This window comes from Gorilla gorilla, chromosome 23 (genome assembly GCF_029281585.2).
Source record: "Gorilla gorilla gorilla isolate KB3781 chromosome 23, NHGRI_mGorGor1-v2.1_pri, whole genome shotgun sequence".
Classification (NCBI taxonomy): Eukaryota; Metazoa; Chordata; class Mammalia; order Primates; family Hominidae; genus Gorilla; species Gorilla gorilla.
In genome coordinates, this window is record NC_086018.1 from 44263356 (window position 1) to 44283405 (window position 20050).

General features: G+C 50.4%; 2 protein-coding genes across 6 annotated transcripts in view; one reads left to right on the plus strand and one right to left on the minus strand.

Annotated features, from left to right (window-relative positions):
* Positions 1-1539: 1539 nt before the first annotated feature.
* On the minus strand, positions 1540-9201 carry PKDREJ (polycystin family receptor for egg jelly). The gene has a single exon (XM_031005499.3). It carries the CDS (start codon positions 9176-9178, stop codon positions 2423-2425), a length of 6756 nt encoding a protein of 2251 aa, XP_030861359.2. The 5' UTR covers positions 9179-9201; the 3' UTR covers positions 1540-2422.
* Positions 9202-10789: 1588 nt separating this feature from the next.
* TTC38 (tetratricopeptide repeat domain 38) overlaps positions 10790-20050 on the plus strand; it is a 29911-nt gene continuing 20650 nt past the window's right edge. Inside the window, exons 1-4 of one of the 5 annotated variants that reach the window (XM_055374363.2) lie at positions 10790-13625; positions 14368-14445; positions 18188-18269; positions 19753-19924. In XM_055374363.2, coding sequence (XP_055230338.1) covers positions 13581-13625; positions 14368-14445; positions 18188-18269; positions 19753-19924 — 377 coding nt within the window. In that variant the 5' untranslated portion in view covers positions 10790-13580. Of the gene's footprint in view, positions 13952-14367; positions 14446-18187; positions 18270-18513; positions 18802-19752; positions 19925-20050 lie in introns of those variants that run through there. The other 4 variants (XM_055374364.2, XM_019018664.4, XM_004063653.5 and 1 more) reach the window with 4 other exon arrangements.

Genomic DNA, 20050 nt, shown 5'->3' on the forward strand with positions numbered 1-20050 from the left:
AGAAGGACACCTCCAAGATTGTTGCTCTATCCTGTGAAAATAGCCTTCAAAAGAAACCTGAATTTTTGTTACTTGATACCTTGTCCTCCTGATAATGGTATAATTGGCATCTCTTTGTTTCTAAACTGTATAAATACCTGTCATCACTCTAACAGATTAGAAGAAAACCCCTCGTACTCTCTTTCCCAACATGCCTGGAAAAACTCCTGTGACTGCTGGATTTCTCACTTTCACCAAGAAATTGAGATTCTTGTCTCATTTGGCAGGCCCCACAGCAGCTGTCCCTGGTTGTCACTCAAACCACCTCCAGTGGTTGTTCCTGGGCCTCCAATGACTCCCTACCGCCTCTGCCCACGTGGCCCCTGTGGTTACAACTGTGGCCCTCCCTGACTCATTTGTAATTCATTCTCCCACTGCACAGCTCAGGCTGTGTTGGTGGGAAACCCTTCTCCACCACTGGTGCTTTCTTCCTGGGAAGGGTGGCCAACTAGCCTACCCTGACCCCGCTTAACCCCTGGGAAGGGGTAGGGACTTCAATGGATTACCAAACTGGAGGAGAAGGCCTGGGAATGCCCACCCACAGACAGCATGTGTCTGCCTTGCCCTCCTGCCAGCAGCCTCTGCTGCCTTGAAGGGCAGGCCTCTGCAACTTGCCTGCAACTGGGTCTCGAACTCCCTCATTCTGCAGTTCAGTGGGCAAGTGCATTTGACCCAACTGCAACCAGCCTCTATCAGTAAAAAGTAATCATTTGGACACCTGCTGACCCTTTTTTTCAATCCGTTCAGGAGTCAGGTGGTTAAGAGAGGTGCTATCTCAAGAACATGTGCCCCAGTCGGAACCAGTGGGCCAGTGTGGGCCAGGCCACTCCCATGGCTTTCCCACCAAGGGAGTTAGAAAATCCCCATCTGACTTTTTTTGTTGTTTGTTTTGAGATAGAGTCACGCTCTGTTGCCCAGGCTGGAGTGCAGTGGTGAGATCTCAGCTCACTGCAACTTCTGCCTCCTGGGTTCAAGTGATTCTCCTGCCTCAGCCCCTTGAGTACCTGGACTACAGGTACCCAGCGCCATGCCTGGCTAATATTTGTATTTTTAGTAGATACGGGGTTTCACCATGTTGGCCAGGCTGGTCTCGAACTCCTGACCTCAAGTGATCTGCCCACCTCGGCCTCCCAAATTGCTGGGATTACAGGCGTGAGCCACTGCGCCCAGCCCCCATGTGACCTTCTGACCCTTGCCAACTGTGTGCAGCCTTGGGTGAATCATGAGACCTTTTCATCTTCCCACCTGGCAACAGGTGAGACAGAACTACATTCTGCCCAGGTCTAGGCATCCCGTTGAAGGAAACGATGGAAGGAATCGACGTGAGTCTGCAGGGGCCTAGTGTGCTATGGCCATTTCAGTGCAGCTGAGGATGATGGACACCGAGGTGTGTACAAAGCAGCCACCCATCTCATTTGGTTGTCCCCCTTTTCTGGGACTCCACTTTGAGGGCAGCAGCTATGTGTGTATATGCCCCTCACACAGAAATCACTGCAAGGCTCAAAGAAGAAATCTCACATTTAATTCTGATAAAGCTTAAAGTGGCATCTACATAAATGAACATGCTTCTGAGTGAAAATAGTACAGCTACCAGCCCTTGTTTCTCTTAAGTGATAAACCACATTTTCCTTATTCCTAAATAGTCCAGCACGCCATGAATAACCAAATGCCCAAGTCTTAGATGCATATGTTGCTATATTCAGCATATAGACATATTTCAATGTGAACCCATATGTACCTTTTTGTTGTTTAACAAAACATATCTCTTGGTCAGAAAATGTTACTGAATTTTACTTTAACTACCAGTAGCTTTAAGAATAAATGAGAAGCACCACATCTGCATTCCCAAGCATGAAGCAAGTCCTGGAACTCCCCACGAGGCCCTAAGCCCAGGGGGAACAAGAGGAGGGGAGCCCTGGTCTACAAAGGGGCCTCCCAGTGAGGCCGAGGAGTTTGGGGCTCTGTCAGGAGCAACAGGCCATCAGCTTCCAGCATGGGTCAAGCGCAGAAACACCCAGACAATGCTCCACCCTGGCCAGGTCCCTCTCTCAAATCTGGTTCTCAAAACCAGTGGCTCTGCCTTCTCTAAACTGCAGGCACCAAAGAAACAGGGTTGCCCTTGTACGGGGAGTCACATAACTCCCCTCTAAAGGGAAATCAGTCCAGGAATCCCACACTGTGATCCTGCTGTCTCCCCAGATGCTACACTACACTCCCAAGAGCAGAGGTCGAGATTGGGGATTCTTCCAAATGTAGGGCATGTGCCTTGTGAAGGACATGAGTAGAAAGCATGACTAAGCCACTGACGCTCCCTAACCCCCTTAATCCCACAGACTCAGCAGTTGGGGGAACGCTTGCTTGTGACTCATGACACCATCACTCATCAAACAACAAGGTAAACCGTTTTCTTCCCGTTGATGTTTCTGGTCTTCAGCCCCAGATAACGGTGGCTGTTCTTCTCTGGCTGCCCATACAGCATGTCAATAAAGAACTCAGGCTCATCTTTGGCCTTAGATTGCAAGGTCAGAAAGCTGAACATGGTTCTCAGCTTACGGCACAAATAGGTCATTGCTTCCACTTCATCCGATGGCTCCTCATACACGGGCTGCTTCATTTCCTCATATGCAGACAGAATTACAGCCTGAAATAAGTTGATCAAGACACAGATCATCACCAGCATGAAAGATGAGAGGAACAGGACCCCCAGAATCCTGTTATTGGAAAATTCAGTGTTCTGGAAAGCTGAGACACAATAGGAAAATACTGTCTGAGTGGAATGAATCAAGTTACTGTAGTTCCATTCATGCTGACCAAACACCAGGTAACCAAAAGCCATGTATACGAAGAAATACACGGACACAACAAATGCCACGTGGCAGATGCCGGGGAGGGCAGCCTGGATGGCCCTCTGAGCCAGGCGCACATCGTAGAAGAATCTGGAATACCTGAGGGTCTTCAAAATTGTCAGAAATAACAGGAAACCCAAAATTATCCTCATAATGTGATCTACCTGAGAAACTGCATGAAAGGGAATGAAGTCTTCCGGGTTCGACAAGTAAAACCGAATTATGCCAGTGGCCAGGAAATGTTTCCTGAGAAAGAGCACAATCAACACAGTAAATATGCACTTTAAAGCAAAGTTGAGCAAATTATACACACTTCTCACATAGGAGGCTCTTTCTTGCATAATGATACAACCCTCATCAACAACGTAGGCTAAGAAAAAAATGAGAATGGCCACATACAAGTAGATTTCTGCTGAAGCTTTTCTGTCAAAATCAGCAAGTGAAAAAGAGTGCAGAGATATGCTTGTGTTGACAACTCCTAACTGAGAGACCTCAAATATGACCGAAATGCTACAGAACAGATTTATATCTGGATTAAAAGTTGTTAATTCCAAAACCACAGCCCATGTCTTCTCATCCAGCCAATTGCTTTCTTGAAGTTCTTTGAGCCTCAGTGTGGAATTAAACCGCTGCTGTTCTGGAAAAAAATAGAGTGCATATCCTCCAGATCCATAGGTGTGTAGTAGTCCATAGGAATAATATAGCCATTGCTTTCCTTGAGGCTTATAAGTAAATCCATTGGTACTCTCATCTATAGCCTGCTTATCAAATTCATTCCAAAAGCCAGAATAGTTTTTTGTGTCTTCTGGGTCAATGCCATATTTGGGGTGACAATGAATTTCTCTTCTGATGCTGTTTTGCACAAACTTTTCGGCAGGTAGACACATTTTGTCACTAGATTTTGCTCTCACTTGCCTCATCAATGGAAGGCCAAGGATTTTAGACGAGCTTTCAGGAAGAAATGTTGGATTCAGGTCATTGTGTAACAAAGGCAACAGCACGCTGTTTAGCCATCTATAGATGTCTTCCAGCTTAGTCACAGTAGCAAGATCCATAGAGAACCGATCACGAATAAACTGGTTATAGTAAAAGCAGTCAGTGTGACGTAGTAGGACGATAAGGATCAACAGAAGGACTAGAAAGATAAAGTGAGTTAGAAAGTAACTCAGAAACAGGAGTGCTCTTCTCTTGATCCTCTTCTTTCTTTTGAATATTCTGATTTCATCTTCTGTAAGGGGTTGGTACATCCTCGTGCCTCGGATTTGGACGATCTGGTCATGTATCCTCTGCATTTCTTCTGGATGCATACGCATTTCATCCAACCTGATCTCAGTATATTTATACTTGGTTGACCATGAAAGGTTTTTGCAATACTTGGGTTTATTCGTTCTGAAGCCTGACAAGAGTATAATTTTAGATGGCTGCACCAGAAGAACTGACTGACAGAATGAACAAAAAGATGCAAAGAGCCATTCTATTGACTTGTCATAGCCGTAAGTCAGTCCGTAAAATACAATGAAGAATGAGGATATGCTAGAAGTAGCAAAAACCAAAAACCATGCAACATAAACACACCACCAAGGTAGGACGATCCGGGGCTTTTTCTTAAGCTGCTGGAGATCCTTTTGGGAAGGGTGCTGTTCAGAATGGACATCCTGATCATCTTCTATGTTGTTATTGGAATTTGTATTTGGCCCGAGGGTCTCCGGGGTCTTGATTTGTGCTTTCCTATGCCTGTGCTTGGGTTTGGAGGTTGCCTTAGGAGAAGCCTTTGGAAGCCTGGGCTTTCCTTTAGATGCAGGTTTTGCAACCTCCCTGGGGTGCACCTTAGCAGTTTCGTAAGCATGCCACTTTCTCAAGTATTCTTCCCAGTGCTCACTTGCTTCTGACATTAGAGGATGCTTTTGAGGAGATACCTCCTTTAGATCCGCTTGAGGTTTCCTCTGGGAACAGGTGAACAAAAAAGTTATTAATAATTGCACAGGGATTGTAATTAAGACACTTTCAATTCCTATCATCATTGATCTCATGTACTTCCTCTCTCTTGACTCAGTTTCTTCTTGTCTATTTAGATTAAAGAACATAATGTTACAAAGAAGAGAGCTAAGCAACATTGCTAAACAACAGGACAATCTCTGGAGCCTATTGAATGTTTTAGCAACAACACTAGCAAAAATAGAGAACCACATGTGGTTTTTCTGGAGATTACTACTCACATCTATAAAGAAAAAGGCTTTTCTAGTCAGAGGCTCATCTGGATGGGTAACGTGAAATGTTCTGTCCAAAGTGGTATCAACAGAAAGCCATTTCTGGCATATGAACAGCCAAATGTGCCTGCTAAACAGATTTTCCACTTTGATTCTACTTAAATACCAGCTAGGCGATCGACCCTCGTTGTTGTGCCACACACGGATGGAATGGATGTCCCCCAAGTCACTTTTTGTCGTTAGGAGGAAAGTGTTGATGCTACCTCGGTAGAGAGTTGTGAAATGTGGATGGCTTAAACAATGCACGTCGCTGGCACTCACAGTTCCTCTAAGTTGCACAAAGACATTGGCCCTGGTCCCAGACCCCCAACGACTTCCTGTAAAAATAGTCACCAAGTAGCATAAATTATCATAAGGATCATTATCTGGTAGAACTATCACATGCCCCCGAAGATGCTGGTCCATTTCATCCCTGTATAAAGCCCAAAAAGCTAGGCCCACATATAAGAGAATAATGAAAAGCACAGTGAAGAGGGTCACGGGGTTTTGGTGAAGGCTCTTGATGATGTTTAACCGTAGATCCACAGGATTAGGGATCACAATCACCTTGGCCATCACATAGTGAGTATGCAGGTGAATGCCGGTGAGTCCGATTGTGCCCAGCTGCCGCCTAGCCCTTACTACCTTCTTGCAGATGCAGTGCACCTCATGCCAGCTGGTCTTCTCACCAAGAATGCAGTAACCCTCTCTCCATTCACTCTGGATCCCATACATGTCCAAGCACTGGACGCTGAAAATAGAAATTCTCACTAGCTTGTCATTGAGCTTCATGACAAAACGAGGTGCCTGCAGAACTATGGATACAGTACAGTGGGGAGAGTGGCTGTGCTGAGCTATGAGTTGCAGCAGGGAAACAGGGAGGCAGACTACACGGGCCTTCTTCACTGTGCAGGCGGGGTCAAACAGGGCACTCTGGCTGGCAACTGGAGGGATGTCATGAGGCACCAGGAAGGTGGCGACCAGCGCTGTGGGAGTGATCTGACTGCCTGTGTACACCAACACTGTGAACAGCACCATCACTTCTGTTACTATGTGGACCAGAACCTCCCTAAGCACTGTGCTGTCCACTTGAAAGCTAAACCCACCTGTCGTCTTCTTCAAGGACCCATCAACCTCTCTGTTGGGTCCCACTGTGAGATTGAAAGCTGCAAAAGTCAAGTTTTTCCTGACAAGGTACACTTCCGCTACATCAGGTGTGATCTCTAGCACACTACCGTTATCTGCAACTCCTGTCATTCTGAATCCAGACACCTCCACCGAAGTGTTTTCCTGATCATTTAACCAAGGAAAGGTGTCATTTGTGAAATCACAAAACATTGTAGAAATGGGACCATTTGCAGACAGACCAGGAACACTGCTCACATTGAGTGTTGGATAAAAACAATTTCTGCAGTGTTTCTCATTTCTGAAGAGCTGGTTAATACCCCACTTTTCAACTTTCTTGACATACATGTTGAAATTGGGGGTTCTCATTGAGGTGGTTTTGTTCCCTGGCACTTTATTAGCCAGTATTGTGTCTGATAGAGATTCTATTACATAGAAAGGATCTTTAACTACTTGGTGAGGAGAAGTCATTTTAAGAATATTAGACAAACTCATTAGTATTCCAGTACTCACGATTTCTATTTGTTCAGATCGAAAGTGTTTATCTTTTTGCTGATACTCTTGTAGGGCTTGATTTGCTTGCCATACCCTCATGGTGGCACGTTTCTGAGCATCCCAAGTGAATTCAGAGGGTTTCTGGGTTAATTTGGTAATAGTCATGACTACCTGGCCAATTTCTACCAAAGTGCTTACAGGAAGAAGGAAAGACTGATCGATGAGGTGTTTTCGGAGATTGACTCTGTCATCTTGGAGAGGTAATTCAGTTTTCATGTTATTCAAAACGGAAGCTACTATATACAGTAAGTAACCTGCAGGTAAAAAATCCTGCTTTTGAATCAAAGTAGACAGCAATGAACTTGGTCCCACGGTGAAACTGAGTAACTGATTCAACACTGTCTTTGATGAATTTTTGTCAGTGGGAGCCTGTGCGGTGGCATGCAAAGTCACCTGAGAAAAAGCTCCTAGAGAGTCATAGACCTGGGCATATATCTTCAAGCCATATTGACTAGCCAACGTACCAACAGGGAGAAAGGAAGGGGGTACTGTGGACTGAGGCCCCAAGTACAGGATGGTCCCCAGGGTATTCTCTTTTACTGAACTGATTTCACCAACACTGTGCAAATCAGAAACAATTATTTTATATGTAAGAGGGACGTGCTTATCCCTGAAATTACTACACTGGACAACAAATTTAGTAATAAGTGCAATTCCTTTAGCTGGATTAATTTTGCATTCTCCGATCTGAGGGCCATGGTTAATAATAAAAGAATGCCTGAAGACCGAGGTCACCCCACTCCAACATGCTAGATACAGAGAAATCGAAAACTCAGCTTCCAAAAAATGCCGAAAAGCAAAAGCTTTTATAGACAGATAAGCACCATTCCTTCCTGTTACAGTTTCCCCCATCCAATCAAATAGCATCTCACCACCTGAAGAAGACAAAATTGACCATTTATAGAAATCACGGCTTGCACAATTTGTGCAATTTAGGAACAAAGAAAATCTATCAGAGACAATGAAGTTTCTCTCACAATTTTCGATACATGTGATGTGTGCTATGGCTTTTGGTCCTTGCAGCACGTGGACCCTCTTATCAGAAAACGCTGTCCTAGAGTCCTTCCGAATCACCATTCTGAAGAAATACACGTGGTCGCCTTTAAGTGTTTCTGGCAAAAGTGTCAGTACAGGGCCCGAGGCCCAGGGCCATTTCAGATTGGCCTGCTCGGGGTGACAGACTTCCTTGCTCCCCAGGATTATTCGATCCCCACGGTAGTTTCTGGGATCTGTGGTACAGTACCAAAAGAACTGGAGTCCCTGTAACGGGCTGTCTGCATCTGGGTCCGAGGACGTGGACCCGTCCAGAATCAGCTGCTCTGTGAAATTAGCTGTTATGTTGGCATCGCCAAGCATCACCGCCTGCAGGGAACTCCTGACGATCCAGACATAGACGGCGTCCGAGTCTTTCACCTCGGGCATCTTGGGGTTCCCTGTGGTGATGGACACCGTGAAATTAAACACATACACTCCCCACTGTAACGAATTGCTGGGGATGTGAATGAACAAGGGGCTGTTCCTGATCTCGAGCTGGGGCAGATCCAAGGGCTGCGTCCAGTCGGGCGCCTGGCCCACGGCGGGCACGGAGAACACCTGCCAGTACTGGGCGATGGCGCGCGCGGCCGGGCAGTCCAGCTGCACCGAGGCGTTGATGGTGGCCTCCGCCTTCATGCTCAGGCGCACGGGGGCGCCCTTCTGGTCCGTGTTGATCCTCACGCGCTGGATGACGCAGGCGTTTATCTGACAGGACACGGACGACTCGACGGCTCTGTGGCTGGACGAATTGACGGCCTGCAACATCACGCGCGCGGGGCCGTCTGTGGGGCACTCGGTGCGGGCCACGAAGCCCTGCTGGGGCCGCGGGCCTGGCGCGGCGGAGCGCGGGGAGACGCGGGCCGCGGGGGAGGCCGGGCGGGCGGCGCCGGGTCCGAGCAGCCGCAGGCGGAAGGCCCAGGCCAGGCGCCCGGGCGAGCGCGGCAGCGGCACGGACCACGTCAGAGACAGGCGGCCGCCGCGCGCGGAGAGCTGCAGGTCGACGAGCGCGGGCGCGGCCGGCCAGGGCAGGCGTTGGGCGCTGAGCAGGACGCGCAAGTCGAGGTAGTACCAGCGCCGCCCGGCCCCGCCACGGGGGAAGCAGAGGCTGCCGCGGCCGCTCAGGACAGCGCCGCCCGCCCGCACCGCGCTGGGCCGCAGACTAAGGAGGGCGCGGCCGCCGCGCACCCCGAGGCCCGGGGCGCCCCTGAGGAGGCCACCGGGCGCCCCGGAGACGGCGGCTTGTGCCCCGCGAGGAGCCGGCGGCAGCGGGAGGCGGCCAACGCTCAGGCTCAGGCCCAGGCCCAGAAGGAGGAGAGCGGGTCCAGGCCTCATGGCGCCGGCCCAGGAGAAGCTGGGAGGCGCCGCGGAGGCCGCGAGGCGCGCCCAACCGCCGCGGGGGTCGCGGGGATCGCGGGGATAGTGAGGGTCTTGGGGACAGTGGGGGTCTCGGGCGTCGAAGGCTACTGGCAGAGGGGTCCCAGGGACAGAGTCCCAGAGAGCAGCTGGGACCTCGGAGCTTGGGGTCAGTCGGCACTGGGGATTTCTTGGGTACCTCTTCCCTCTCCGTCCCCAAGTGTGTGCAGGCCCAGGGTCAGGATGGCTCAGGAGGGCAGTTCAGCCCCATGCAGACCACAGAGCTGACCACGGAGAAGGGGCTTCAGCAGGAACCCTTGGGAAAGCCAGTCACAGCATGGGAGATCAGGAGGGAACTGTGAGATCCCTGGGCGCCCAGGAAGGTCTGACTCTCGGTTTCTTACTTTGGGGTCCCTTTGCTCTTTTCTTTCTAGTTGGTTTGGGGTTTTTGTTGTTTGTTGTTTGTTTGTTTGTTTTTTGAGACGGAGTCTCTGTCACCCAGGCTGGAGTGCAATGGCGTGACCTCAAGTGATCCACCCACCTCGGCCTCCCAAAGTGCTGGGATTACAGGCATGAGCCACTGTGCCTGGCCTCATTCTTTAACTCTGTCCATTCTTGCTGTATATTTTGGGACTTGATTGATTGATTGAATGATTTTAGAGACAGGGTCTTGCTCTGTTGCCCAGGCTGGAGTGCAATGGTGCAATCATAGCTCACTGTAACCTTGAACTCCTGGGCTCAAGGAATCCTCCTGCCTCAGCCTCCCATACTACAGGTCTACACCACTACACCTGACTGATTTATTTTTTATTTTTTATTTTTGTAGAGATGGTGTCTTGCTGTGTTTCACAGGCTGGTCTCAAACTCGTGGTCTTAATTGGCCCTCCCCTGTATTAGTCCGTTTTCATGCTGCTGATAAAGACATAACGAAGACTGGGAAGAAAACGAGGTTTAATTGGACTTACAGTTCCATATGGCTGGGGAGGCCTCAGAATCATGGCAGGAGGCAAAAAGCAATTCTTGCATGGCAGTGGCAAGAGAAAATGAGGAAGACGCAAAAGCGGAAACCCCTGATAAAAGCATCATATCTCCTGAGACTTATTCACTACCACAGAACAATATGGGGGAAACTGCCCCTGTGATTCAATTATCTCCCACCCGGTCCCTCCCACAACGTGGGAATTATGGGACTACAAGATGAGATTTGGGTGGGGACACAGAGCCAAACTATATCATTCCACCCCTGCCAAATCTCATCTCCTCACATTTCAAAACCAATCATGCCTTCCCAACAGTTCTCCAAAGTCTTAACTCATTTCACATTAACTCAAAAGTCCACAGTCCAAAGTCCCGTCTGAGACAAAGGAAGTTGCTTATGCTTATGAGCCTGTAAAATCAAAAGCAACTGGCTGGGCGCAGTGGCTCATGCCTGTAATCCCAGCACTTTGGGAGGCTGAGGCGGGCGGATCACCTGAGCTTGGGAGTTTGAGACCAGCCTGACCAACATGGAGAAACCCCATCTCTACTAAAAATACAAAATTAGCCAGGTGTGGTGGTGCATGCCTGTAATCCCAGCTACTCGGGAGGCTGAGGCAGGAGAATCGCTTGAACCCGGGAAGCAGAGGTTGCGGTGAGCCAAGATCGTGTCATTGCACTCCAGCCTGGGCAACAGGAACGAAACTCTGTCTCAAAAAACAGAAAAAAAATCAAAAGCAAGTTAGTTATTTCCTAGATACAGTGGGGTACAGACATTGGGTAAAGACAACCATTCCAAATGGGAGAAATTGGCCAAACAAAGGAGTTATAGGGCCCATGCAAGTCCGAAATCCAGTGGGGCAGTCAAATCCTAAAGCTCCAAAATTATCTCCTTTGACTTCATGTCTCACATCCAGCTCATGCTGATGCAAGAGGTGGGTTCCTATGGTCTTGGGCAGCTCCGCCCATGTGGCTTTGCAGGGTACAGCCTCCCTCCTGGTTGCCTTCGTGGGCTGGTGTTGAGTGTCTGCAGCTTTTCTAGACTCATGGTGCAAGCTGTTGGTGAATCTACCATTCTAGGGTCTGGAGGATGGTGGCCCTCTTCTCACAGCTCCACTAGGCAGTGCCCCAGTAGGGACTCTGTGTGGGGGCTCTAACCCTACATTTCCCTTCCACACTGCCCTAGCACAGGTTCTCCATGAGAGCCTTCCCCCTACAGTAAACTTCTGCCTGGCATCCAGGTGTTGCCATATATCTTCTGAAATGTAGGCAGAGGTTCCCAAACCTCAATTCTTGACTTCTGTGCAACTGCAGGCTCAACACCACATGGAAGCTGCCAAGTCTTGGGGCTTGCAACCTCTGAAGCCACAGCCCGCGCTCTACATTGGCCTTTTTCAGCCACAGCTGGAGCAGCTGGGACACAGGGCACCAAATCCCTAGGCTGCACACAGCTTGGGGACCCTGGGCACAGCCCACAAAACCACTTTTTCCTCCTGGGCCTCCAGGCCTGTGATGGGAGGGGCTGCCATGAAGACGTCTGACATGCTGTGGAGACCTTTTCCCCATTGTCTTGGGGATTAACATTTGGCTGCTTGTTATTTATACAAATTTCTGCAGCTGGTTTGAATTCTCCTCAGAAAATGGAATTTTCTATCACATTTTCAGTCTGCAAATTTTTCAAACTTTTATGCTCTGTTTCCCTTTTAAAACTGAATGCTTTTTAACAACATCCAAGTCACTTCTTGAATGCTTTGCTGCTTAGAAATTTCTTCTGTCAGATACCCTAAATCATCTCTTTCAAGTTCAAAGTCCCACAAATCTCTAGGGCAGGGGCAAAATGCTGCCAGTCTCTTTGCTAAAACATAAAAAGCGTCACCTTTGCTCCAGTTCCTCATCTCCATCTGAGACCACCTCAGCCTGTACCTTATTGTCCATATCACTATCAGCATTTTGGGCAAAGCCATTCAACAAGTCTCTAGGAAGTTCCAAAATTTCCCACATACTCCTGTCTTCTTCTGAGCCCTCCAAACTGTTCCAACCTCTGCCCGTTACCCAGTTCCAAAGTTGCTTCCACATTTTCAGGTATATTTTTGGCAACACCTCACTCTAATGGTACCAATTTACTGTATTAGTCCATATTAGTACTCAGCTCAAGTGCAAAATTTAAGGGTGGAGGGGCACCAAAAACTCAATAATCAAGACATTCTATTTTATTGAGGTAAAGTTCACATAAAAGTAACCATTTATGGGAGGCTGAGGTGGGAGGATTGCTGGAGCCAGGAGTTCAAGGCTTCGGTGACTTATCATCCCCATCCCCTCAGTCCGTGGTCACCACCAATCTTCTTTCTGTCTCTATGTTTGCGTATTCTGGACATGCATGTAAATGCACTAATACAGGTGTGACCTTTTGTGTCTGCCTCTTCCTTCAGTATGAATGAACCTTGAAAACGCTGTAGGAAAGGTGTGTCTTCTTTGGAGAACTGTCACCTCAAATTCTTTGCCCACTTTAAATTTGGGCTGTTTGTCATTTCGCTGTTGAGTTGTAAGAATTCTTTTTTTTTGAGACAGAGTCTGGCTCTGTTGCCCAGGTTGGAGTGCAGTGGCACAATCTCGGCTTACTCCAACCTCCACTTCCCAGGTTCAAGCAATTCTCCTGCCTCAGCCACCCAAGTAGTTGGGATTACAGGCATGCACCACCACGCCTGGCTATTTTTGTACTTTTAATAGAGATAAGGTTTCACCATGTTGGCCAGGCTCGTCTTGAACTCCTGACCTCAAGTGATCCACCTGACTCAGCCTCCCAAAGGGCTGGGATTACAGACGTGAGCTGCTGTGCCCGGCCAAGAATTCTTTATATATTCTGGATTCTAGACTCTTACCCAATATATGATTTACAAATATTTTTTCCCATTGTGTTAATCTTTTCAGTTTCCTGAGTAGTGTCCTTTGATGCAGAAAAGTTTTTAATTTTGACGAAGTCCAGCTTATCTATTTTGTTGTTGTTGCTTGTCCTTTTGGTGTTACATCTAAGAATCCATTGCTAAATCCAAGGCCATGAAGATTTACTTCTGTTTTCTTCTAAGAGTTTTATCTTTACAGCTCTCACATAAAACAAATAATACTTCAGTGCAATATTTCAAAAATCAAAACTAATGCAAAAAGTCCATGATGAACAAAATACCAGCATTTTAAATAAAGGCCAGATCTGCCCGTGCACTTGGTCTACGCCCTTGATTCGTGCACCCTGGGGCGGGGGCAGATTAAACTAGGGGAGCCCATTGGACTGGGGCTGGAGTGTGGCTGATGGCAGAGTTCGGGCCGGGCCAGACCGGGCCAGTCCAGAGGGAGAAGCCGCTACTGCAAGAGACAAAGCGATTTTTCCGCGGCAAATCCTTGAGAAGGGAGGATGGAGGCGGCGGGACGACCCAGTGAAGCCGGCCCCGAACGCCAAGTGAGTGTGTGCCGTGCGCGCGCGGGTAGCTGCCGACCGCAACGACATAAACTTGAAAGTGACCGCTGTCCCGGGGCTCCCTGCTCCCAAGGGACCCGTCGCGTTGCAGAGTAGTCCGGTCGGGCCTCTGGGGCGGGCCCGGATCCTGGACCAGGGCCAGTCTGTCCGAAACCCACCAGTGAGCTAGCGGGAGAGCGCGGCCGCCCCGCCCCGCCGCTTTCCGCGCCCGCCCCGCCCCCTCCCCGGAAGGCCCGGGTGACCAGAGCTCCCGGTGGACTCAGACCCGGCGCAACATGGCCGCACCCTCGCCTCTGCGCGACTGCCAGGTACACGGAGGCTGCCCCCGACCAGGTCCCCCTCGGGCCCCGGGTCCTGGGGGTGGCCTGGTGCTGGCGGAATGACGGGAGACATGGCCCGGGCGCACGGGCGCGTCCGCGGCAACGCCTGGAAGGGACCCGAGGCCCTTCTTGTGGAGTCCCCGCCGAGGGAAATAAGGGGCGCCTGTCAGGGTACTCGGGAGACCCCAAGACCTCCTAAAAAACGTAGCTCACTGGGCATGGCTGGGGACGCAGGGAAGCCCGCAAAGGTAAGGGGCTCCTTGGAACCGGCCCAGGACTGGGAGCCTGAGCCCATTTTACAGATGAGGAAGGTGGAGGTCAGAGGGGCCAGGAGACGTGTGTGTGTTGAAGTTTGAAGGGCTCCTGGAGAGAAAGCACTGCTATTCCCTTCTTGCCGTCTGTAGGCCTGGAAGGATGCGAGGCTCCCGCTCTCCACCACAAGCAACGAAGCCTGCAAGCTGTTTGATGCCACGCTGACCCAGGTATGCCTGCCGAGAGAGGCCACGGCTCCTTCTGTGGAGGTCTAGGGGAAGGTTTTTTAATTGGGGAAAGCTGTTTTTTTGTTTTGTTTTGTTTTTTGTTTTGTTTTTTTTGAGGCGGAGTCTTGCTCTGTCGCCCAGGCTGGAGTGCAATGGCGCTATCTCGGCTCACTGCAAGCTCCGCCTCCCGGGTTCACGCCATTCTGTCCCTCAGCCTCCCGAGTAGCTGGGACTACAGGCACCCGCCACCGCGCCCGACTAATTTTTTTTGTATTTTTTAGTAGAGACGGGGTTTCACCGTGTTAGCCAGGATGGTCTCGATCTCCTGACCTTGTGATCCGCCCGCCTCGGCCTCCCAAAGTGCTGGGATTACAGGCGTGAGCCACCGCGCCCCGCCATGGGGAAAGCTTTTTAAATTGCGCCATGACCTTAGCAATAGATGGCAGCACATCTGTGCACTTTGTACTGGAGGACGTGGGAGGGTGGGGACATATCTCTGCCCCCCACAGCATCCTGAAAGGGCCTCTGCACTCGCCCTCCTTCCCCAGGACTCTGAGTGGTGGGTGGACAGCGGTGGGTGCCGTGGGGATGTTTTTTGAGGGTGCTGGCCTCCCCGGGCCTCCCGTTGTGGCCTGCTGAGGGTCTGATGCAGGGCTCGGCTACTTAGGACGTGGGATCCTGTCCTGGGATGAATCTGTGAGTATACTGCCTTCACCTAGGCTGTGCCAAGACCTTCTGCCACATTACCAGTCATTTCTCTACCAATGAAGGGTCCTATAGTTTTAGAACTAGGAGAAGTCTCAGAAGTAAGATCCAACTAGCTTCCTTGACAAGTGGGGAAACTGAGGCTCAGAGAGTTGAACCTACTTGACTTGAAGGTTGTCCATGAATTACAGGCAGAACCAGGATGAACCTGGGCCTAACTGCACTGATAGAAACCTAAGCTGACCTTGGCGTGGGTGGTGAGGCCCCTGCATACTGACTTTATCTACATAACAGGAGGACTCAGGTAGCTCTTAGAAGCCTACGGGCTGAACAAGAGAGGACTGATGGAATGCTGTGAGCTGCGCCATGGGTGCCTCTCCTGTTCCCAGCCTGCCCTGCCAAGGGACTCTGCTGTGGGCATCTGAGTTGTTTGTTTATTTTGTGTTTGACCTGGCTCACTTGCCCTTCCTGTATCTCGCCGGCCTCTGTAGAGTACTCGATTTGTTTTTTGTTTGAGACGGAGTCTTGCCCTGTCACCCAGTCTGGAGTGCAATGGCGCAGTCTTGACTCACTGCAAACTCCGCCTCTCGGGTTCAAGTGATTGCCCTGCCTCACCCTCCGAAGTAGCTGGGATTATAGGCACGCACCATCACACCCAGCTGATTTTTTGTATCTTTAGTAGAGACGGGGTTTCACCATGTTGGTCAGGATGGTCACAAACTCCTGACCTTGTGATTCCCCTGCCTTGGCCTCTCAAAGTGCTGGGATTACAGGCGTGAGCCGCTGTGCCCGGCCCCTAGTACTCAGTTTGTTACACACCACATCCCCAATCAGTGGCAGCTCATCCTCCCAGCCTGGGTATATTTTGTCCCGTGTATTGGTGTCTCTGTGCTGTCCTGTGTTAGAACTTGGCTTCTTTAAATCTTTGTGCCAACCCTCCTGTATCTTGTCAAAATGCTTGTGTAGCCTATAGTCTCAGCTATTTGGGAGGCTGAGGCAGGAGGATTGCTTGAGCCTGGGCGGTTGAGACTGAAGTGAGCTGTGATTGTGCCACTGTACTCCAGCCTGGGCAACAGAGCGAACCCTGTCTTAAAAAAAAATACATGTACTAATTCTGTGTAGATGTAGGTTAGACAGCTGAAAGGGCATATTTTAAAATCTAATGTGTGATTATAGGTCTAGGACTTTTTTTAAAACAGGCATTTGAGTAAAGGACCAGGTACAAATACAGCAAATTGTTAAAAATGATGATGCGCTGGGCGCGGTGACTCACGCCTGTAATCCCAGCACTTTGGGAGGCTGAGGCAGGTGGATCATCTGAGGTCAGGAGTTCAAGACCAGCCTGGCCAACATGGTGAAACCCCGTCTCTACTAAAAATACAAAAAAATTAGCCGGGCATGGTGGCATGGGCCTGTAATTCCAGCTTCTCGGGAGGCTGAGGCAGGGGAATTCTTAAACCAGGGAGGTGGGGGTTGTAGTGAGCTGAGATAGTGCCACTGCCTTCCAGCCTGGGTGACAGGGCAAGACTCCATCTCAAAAAAGAAAAAAAAAATTAGCCGGGCGCAGTGGTGCACACCTGTAATCCCAGCTACTAAGGAGGGATTCTCCTACCAAGGCAGGAGAATTGCTTGAACCCTGGAGGCAGAGGTTGCAGTGAGCCAAGATCGTGCCATTGCACTCCAGCCTGGGTGACAGGGCGAGATTCTGTCTCAATTAAAAAAAAATGATAAAATGAGATTTGGGTAAGTTTTATCTTTCAGCTTTTGTGTCTTTCTGACTCTCTAAAATAAGTGTTTTCTGTGAATATTTTTAACACGAATGAATAAGAAGCAGGAATATTCCTATCGTGACCAACTTCAAGGCTCCTCTTAGGGCAGAAGAAGCCGATGTGGAGCAGGCCACCTGTCAGGAGGAACCTGCCTTTTCTTTCTTTTCTTTTTTCTTTTCTTTTTTTTTTTTTTTTTGAGACAGAGTCTCACTCTGTTGCCCAGGCTGGAGTGCAGTGGCTCCTGGGTTCACGCCATTCTCCTGCCTCAGCCTCCCGAGTAGCTGGGATTACAGGCGCCCACCAACACACCCGGCTGATTTTTTGTATCTTTAGTAGAGACGGGGGTTTCACCGTGTTAGCCAGGATGGTCTCGATCTCCTGACCTCATGATCCGCCCACCTCGGCCTCCCAAAGTGCTGGGCTTACAGGCATAAGCCACCACGCCTGGCTTTTTTTTTTCCTTTTCTCTGTCACCCAGGCTGGGGTGCAGTGGCACGATCTCAGCTCACTGCAACCTCTACCTCCCAGGTTCAGGCGATTCTCCTGTCTCAGCCACCCAAGTCTCAGCCGCCCAAGTTGCTAGGACTACAGACACGTGCCACCACGCCTGACTAATTTTTGTATTATTTGTAGAGACAGAGTTTCGCCATGTTGGCCAGGCTGGTCTCAAACTCCTGCCCTCAAGTGATCCACCCGCCTCAGTCTTCCAAAGTACTGGGATTACAGGCATGAGCGATCGCGCCCAGCCAGAACCTGCCTTTTGATGTTTCTTTTTTGGAAATGCAGCATCCCTAGCCCTAGAAAGTGTGCCTTGGGTGATGTGTATTTCATTTCTTCGTATGAAGAAAGTTATCAGCCAGGTATGCCTTCTTTGGGTTAGAGTCCAGAAAATACTCAGTGTTCTACAAAGAAAAACAAATCTGGATTTATTTTTATTTTTTGTTTTTTGAGACAGTCTCTCTCTGCCATCCAGGCTGGAGTGCAGTGGCACAATCTTGGCTCACTGCAACCTCAGCCCCCGGGTTCAAGTGATTCTCATGCCTCTGCCTACCAAGTGGCTGGGACTGCAGGCATGCACCACCACGCCCCACTAATTTTTCTATTTTTAGTAGAGATGGGGTTTTACCATGTTGGTCAGGCTGGTCTCGAACTCCTGACCTCAGATGTTCTGCCCGCCTCTGCCTCCCATAGTGTAAACCTGGATTTAGAGCCACCTTTGTTAGAATGATCCAAGGGCTCCGTGAGGACTTGTTTTGCTTTTCCCATTTCAGTATGTAAAATGGACCAATGACAAGAGTCTCGGTGGCATCGAGGGCTGCCTGTCAAAGCTCAAAGCAGCAGATCCAACCTTTGGTGAGTAACGCCTTCCCTGGGTGGAGGAGCCCCGCTTCGCACATCCAGCCCCTCTCTCTTTCCTTTACCACAGGGACACAGTTGGGATGGGGAAGGCAGGTTGGGTGGCAGCAACCAGGGTGGCATTTGCACAGAGGGAGAGAAGATGACAGCTGCCTTTGTGTCTGGAAAAACAGTCACTCCCATAAAGATGCCAGGTTCTAATAGAAGGCATTTTTCTCATCTTTTCTTTAATTACCATCAGTTCGGGAATGAAGATGCTGATCTCATTTCTCAGATGAGGAAACTGAGGGTTGGCAAGAGTAAGACTGTACTTAAAGCCACCCAGCTGGTGGTTGACACCTGGGATTAGATAAAGCTTCCTGAATCCAAGGCCCAGACCCCTGGAACATGAGAGGTGGCTGCTGCAGCCTCCGTCAGGGGACCAGTGAGGCCTCATCCAGAGTGGCCAGGGTGAGGTGGTGACAGAGGCCGGCATCCAGGCAAGCCATGTGTACAGCGGGCATGGGGAAGCCAGCACAGTGCATTGCAGGTGGGTGGTCCCACGGTGCAGCAAGGTTCCGGGCCTGGGAGAAGGTCTGATGAGGGGACAGGGCTCTTGTCAGTGCGGCAGGGACACCCTTCTCACCCTGCTGCAGCCTAGTCAGACTTAAGGCAGGGGACTTGTACTGCCCTGGAGAAGACAAACAAGGAAATAACTGGGGGAGAACGGGGGAGCCAAACCCAGTCATGGGGAGCCAGGAGCCAGGGGTGGGCTCGGACTCTCTGAGCAGACCTTGAGCCCTGATCAGGAGGCTTCGACCACCTGAATCATCAGCTGGGCTGGGCTGGGCTCGACCATCGGAATCACCAGCTGTTTTCCAGGGGCCACATGGGTGGTCCTAGCACACTATGGTTGGGTCCTGGGTCCCAGGCCTGAGCCAGTGACCAAGTTCCAAATGCCAGTGGACACCCTGGCTCTCCCACAGTGGGGCCTGGGGGCCTGCACTCCTGCCAGCAAGGCTGCTGCGAGGGCCACAAGGCACTCACCCCCACCCTAACTTTTAGCATGTGTGAGCAGCACAGATGGGATCATGACTTCTGTGCTCCGGGGCCTCCTTGGTCCAGCCGCTTATGAGCAGCATCCACTGATGCCTCCCGGGAGCCCTGTGCTGGCTGTGGCGATAGTGTCAGCTGATGAGCCTGCAGGCAGCCTCTAAGTGGCTCATCCATTGAAGGGGGAAGGTGCTTTAGACACTGGCACTCAGCAGAATGCCCTCATTAGAAAAATGTTCAAGGGTGCCTTTAGGCTTGCAGTTCCCTCCATGCTTGACAAGCGCTGAGGCTGAGTTCTAGACAGTAGGCAGGGCCACAGTGCCCAGCCTGCTGCTGCCTGGCTGGCCCCTCCTGGGATGTGGGGTGTCTCTGTGACATGTGGAGTCTGGGCTGGGATGGGCTGAGCTGGACCATCTGAACCACCAGCCGTTCTCTAACCTCCCACCAGTGATGGGCCATGCCATCGCTACTGGCCTTGTGCTGATTGGCACTGGAAGCTCTGTGAAGCTGGACAAAGAGCTGGACCTGGCTGTGAAGACAATGGTGGAGATTTCAAGAACCCAGCCGCTGACAAGGCGGGAGCAGCTGCACGTGTCTGCAGTAGAGACATTTGCCAATGGGTGAGGGGCCTCCCTGGGCTGGGAGCTGGCACCCTGAGGCTGAGCTGGGGGAGTGGCAGGGTATCCCTTTCCCGATGCCCTTGGGACGGGGGCGGGGTGGGAGAATGCTTCTCTCCCTGCCTCCTG

Coding starts and splice junctions, on each gene's coding strand:
- PKDREJ (XM_031005499.3), bottom strand. CDS start 9,178: ATGAGGCCTGGACCCGCTCTCCTCCTTCTGGGCCTGGGCCTGAGCCTG.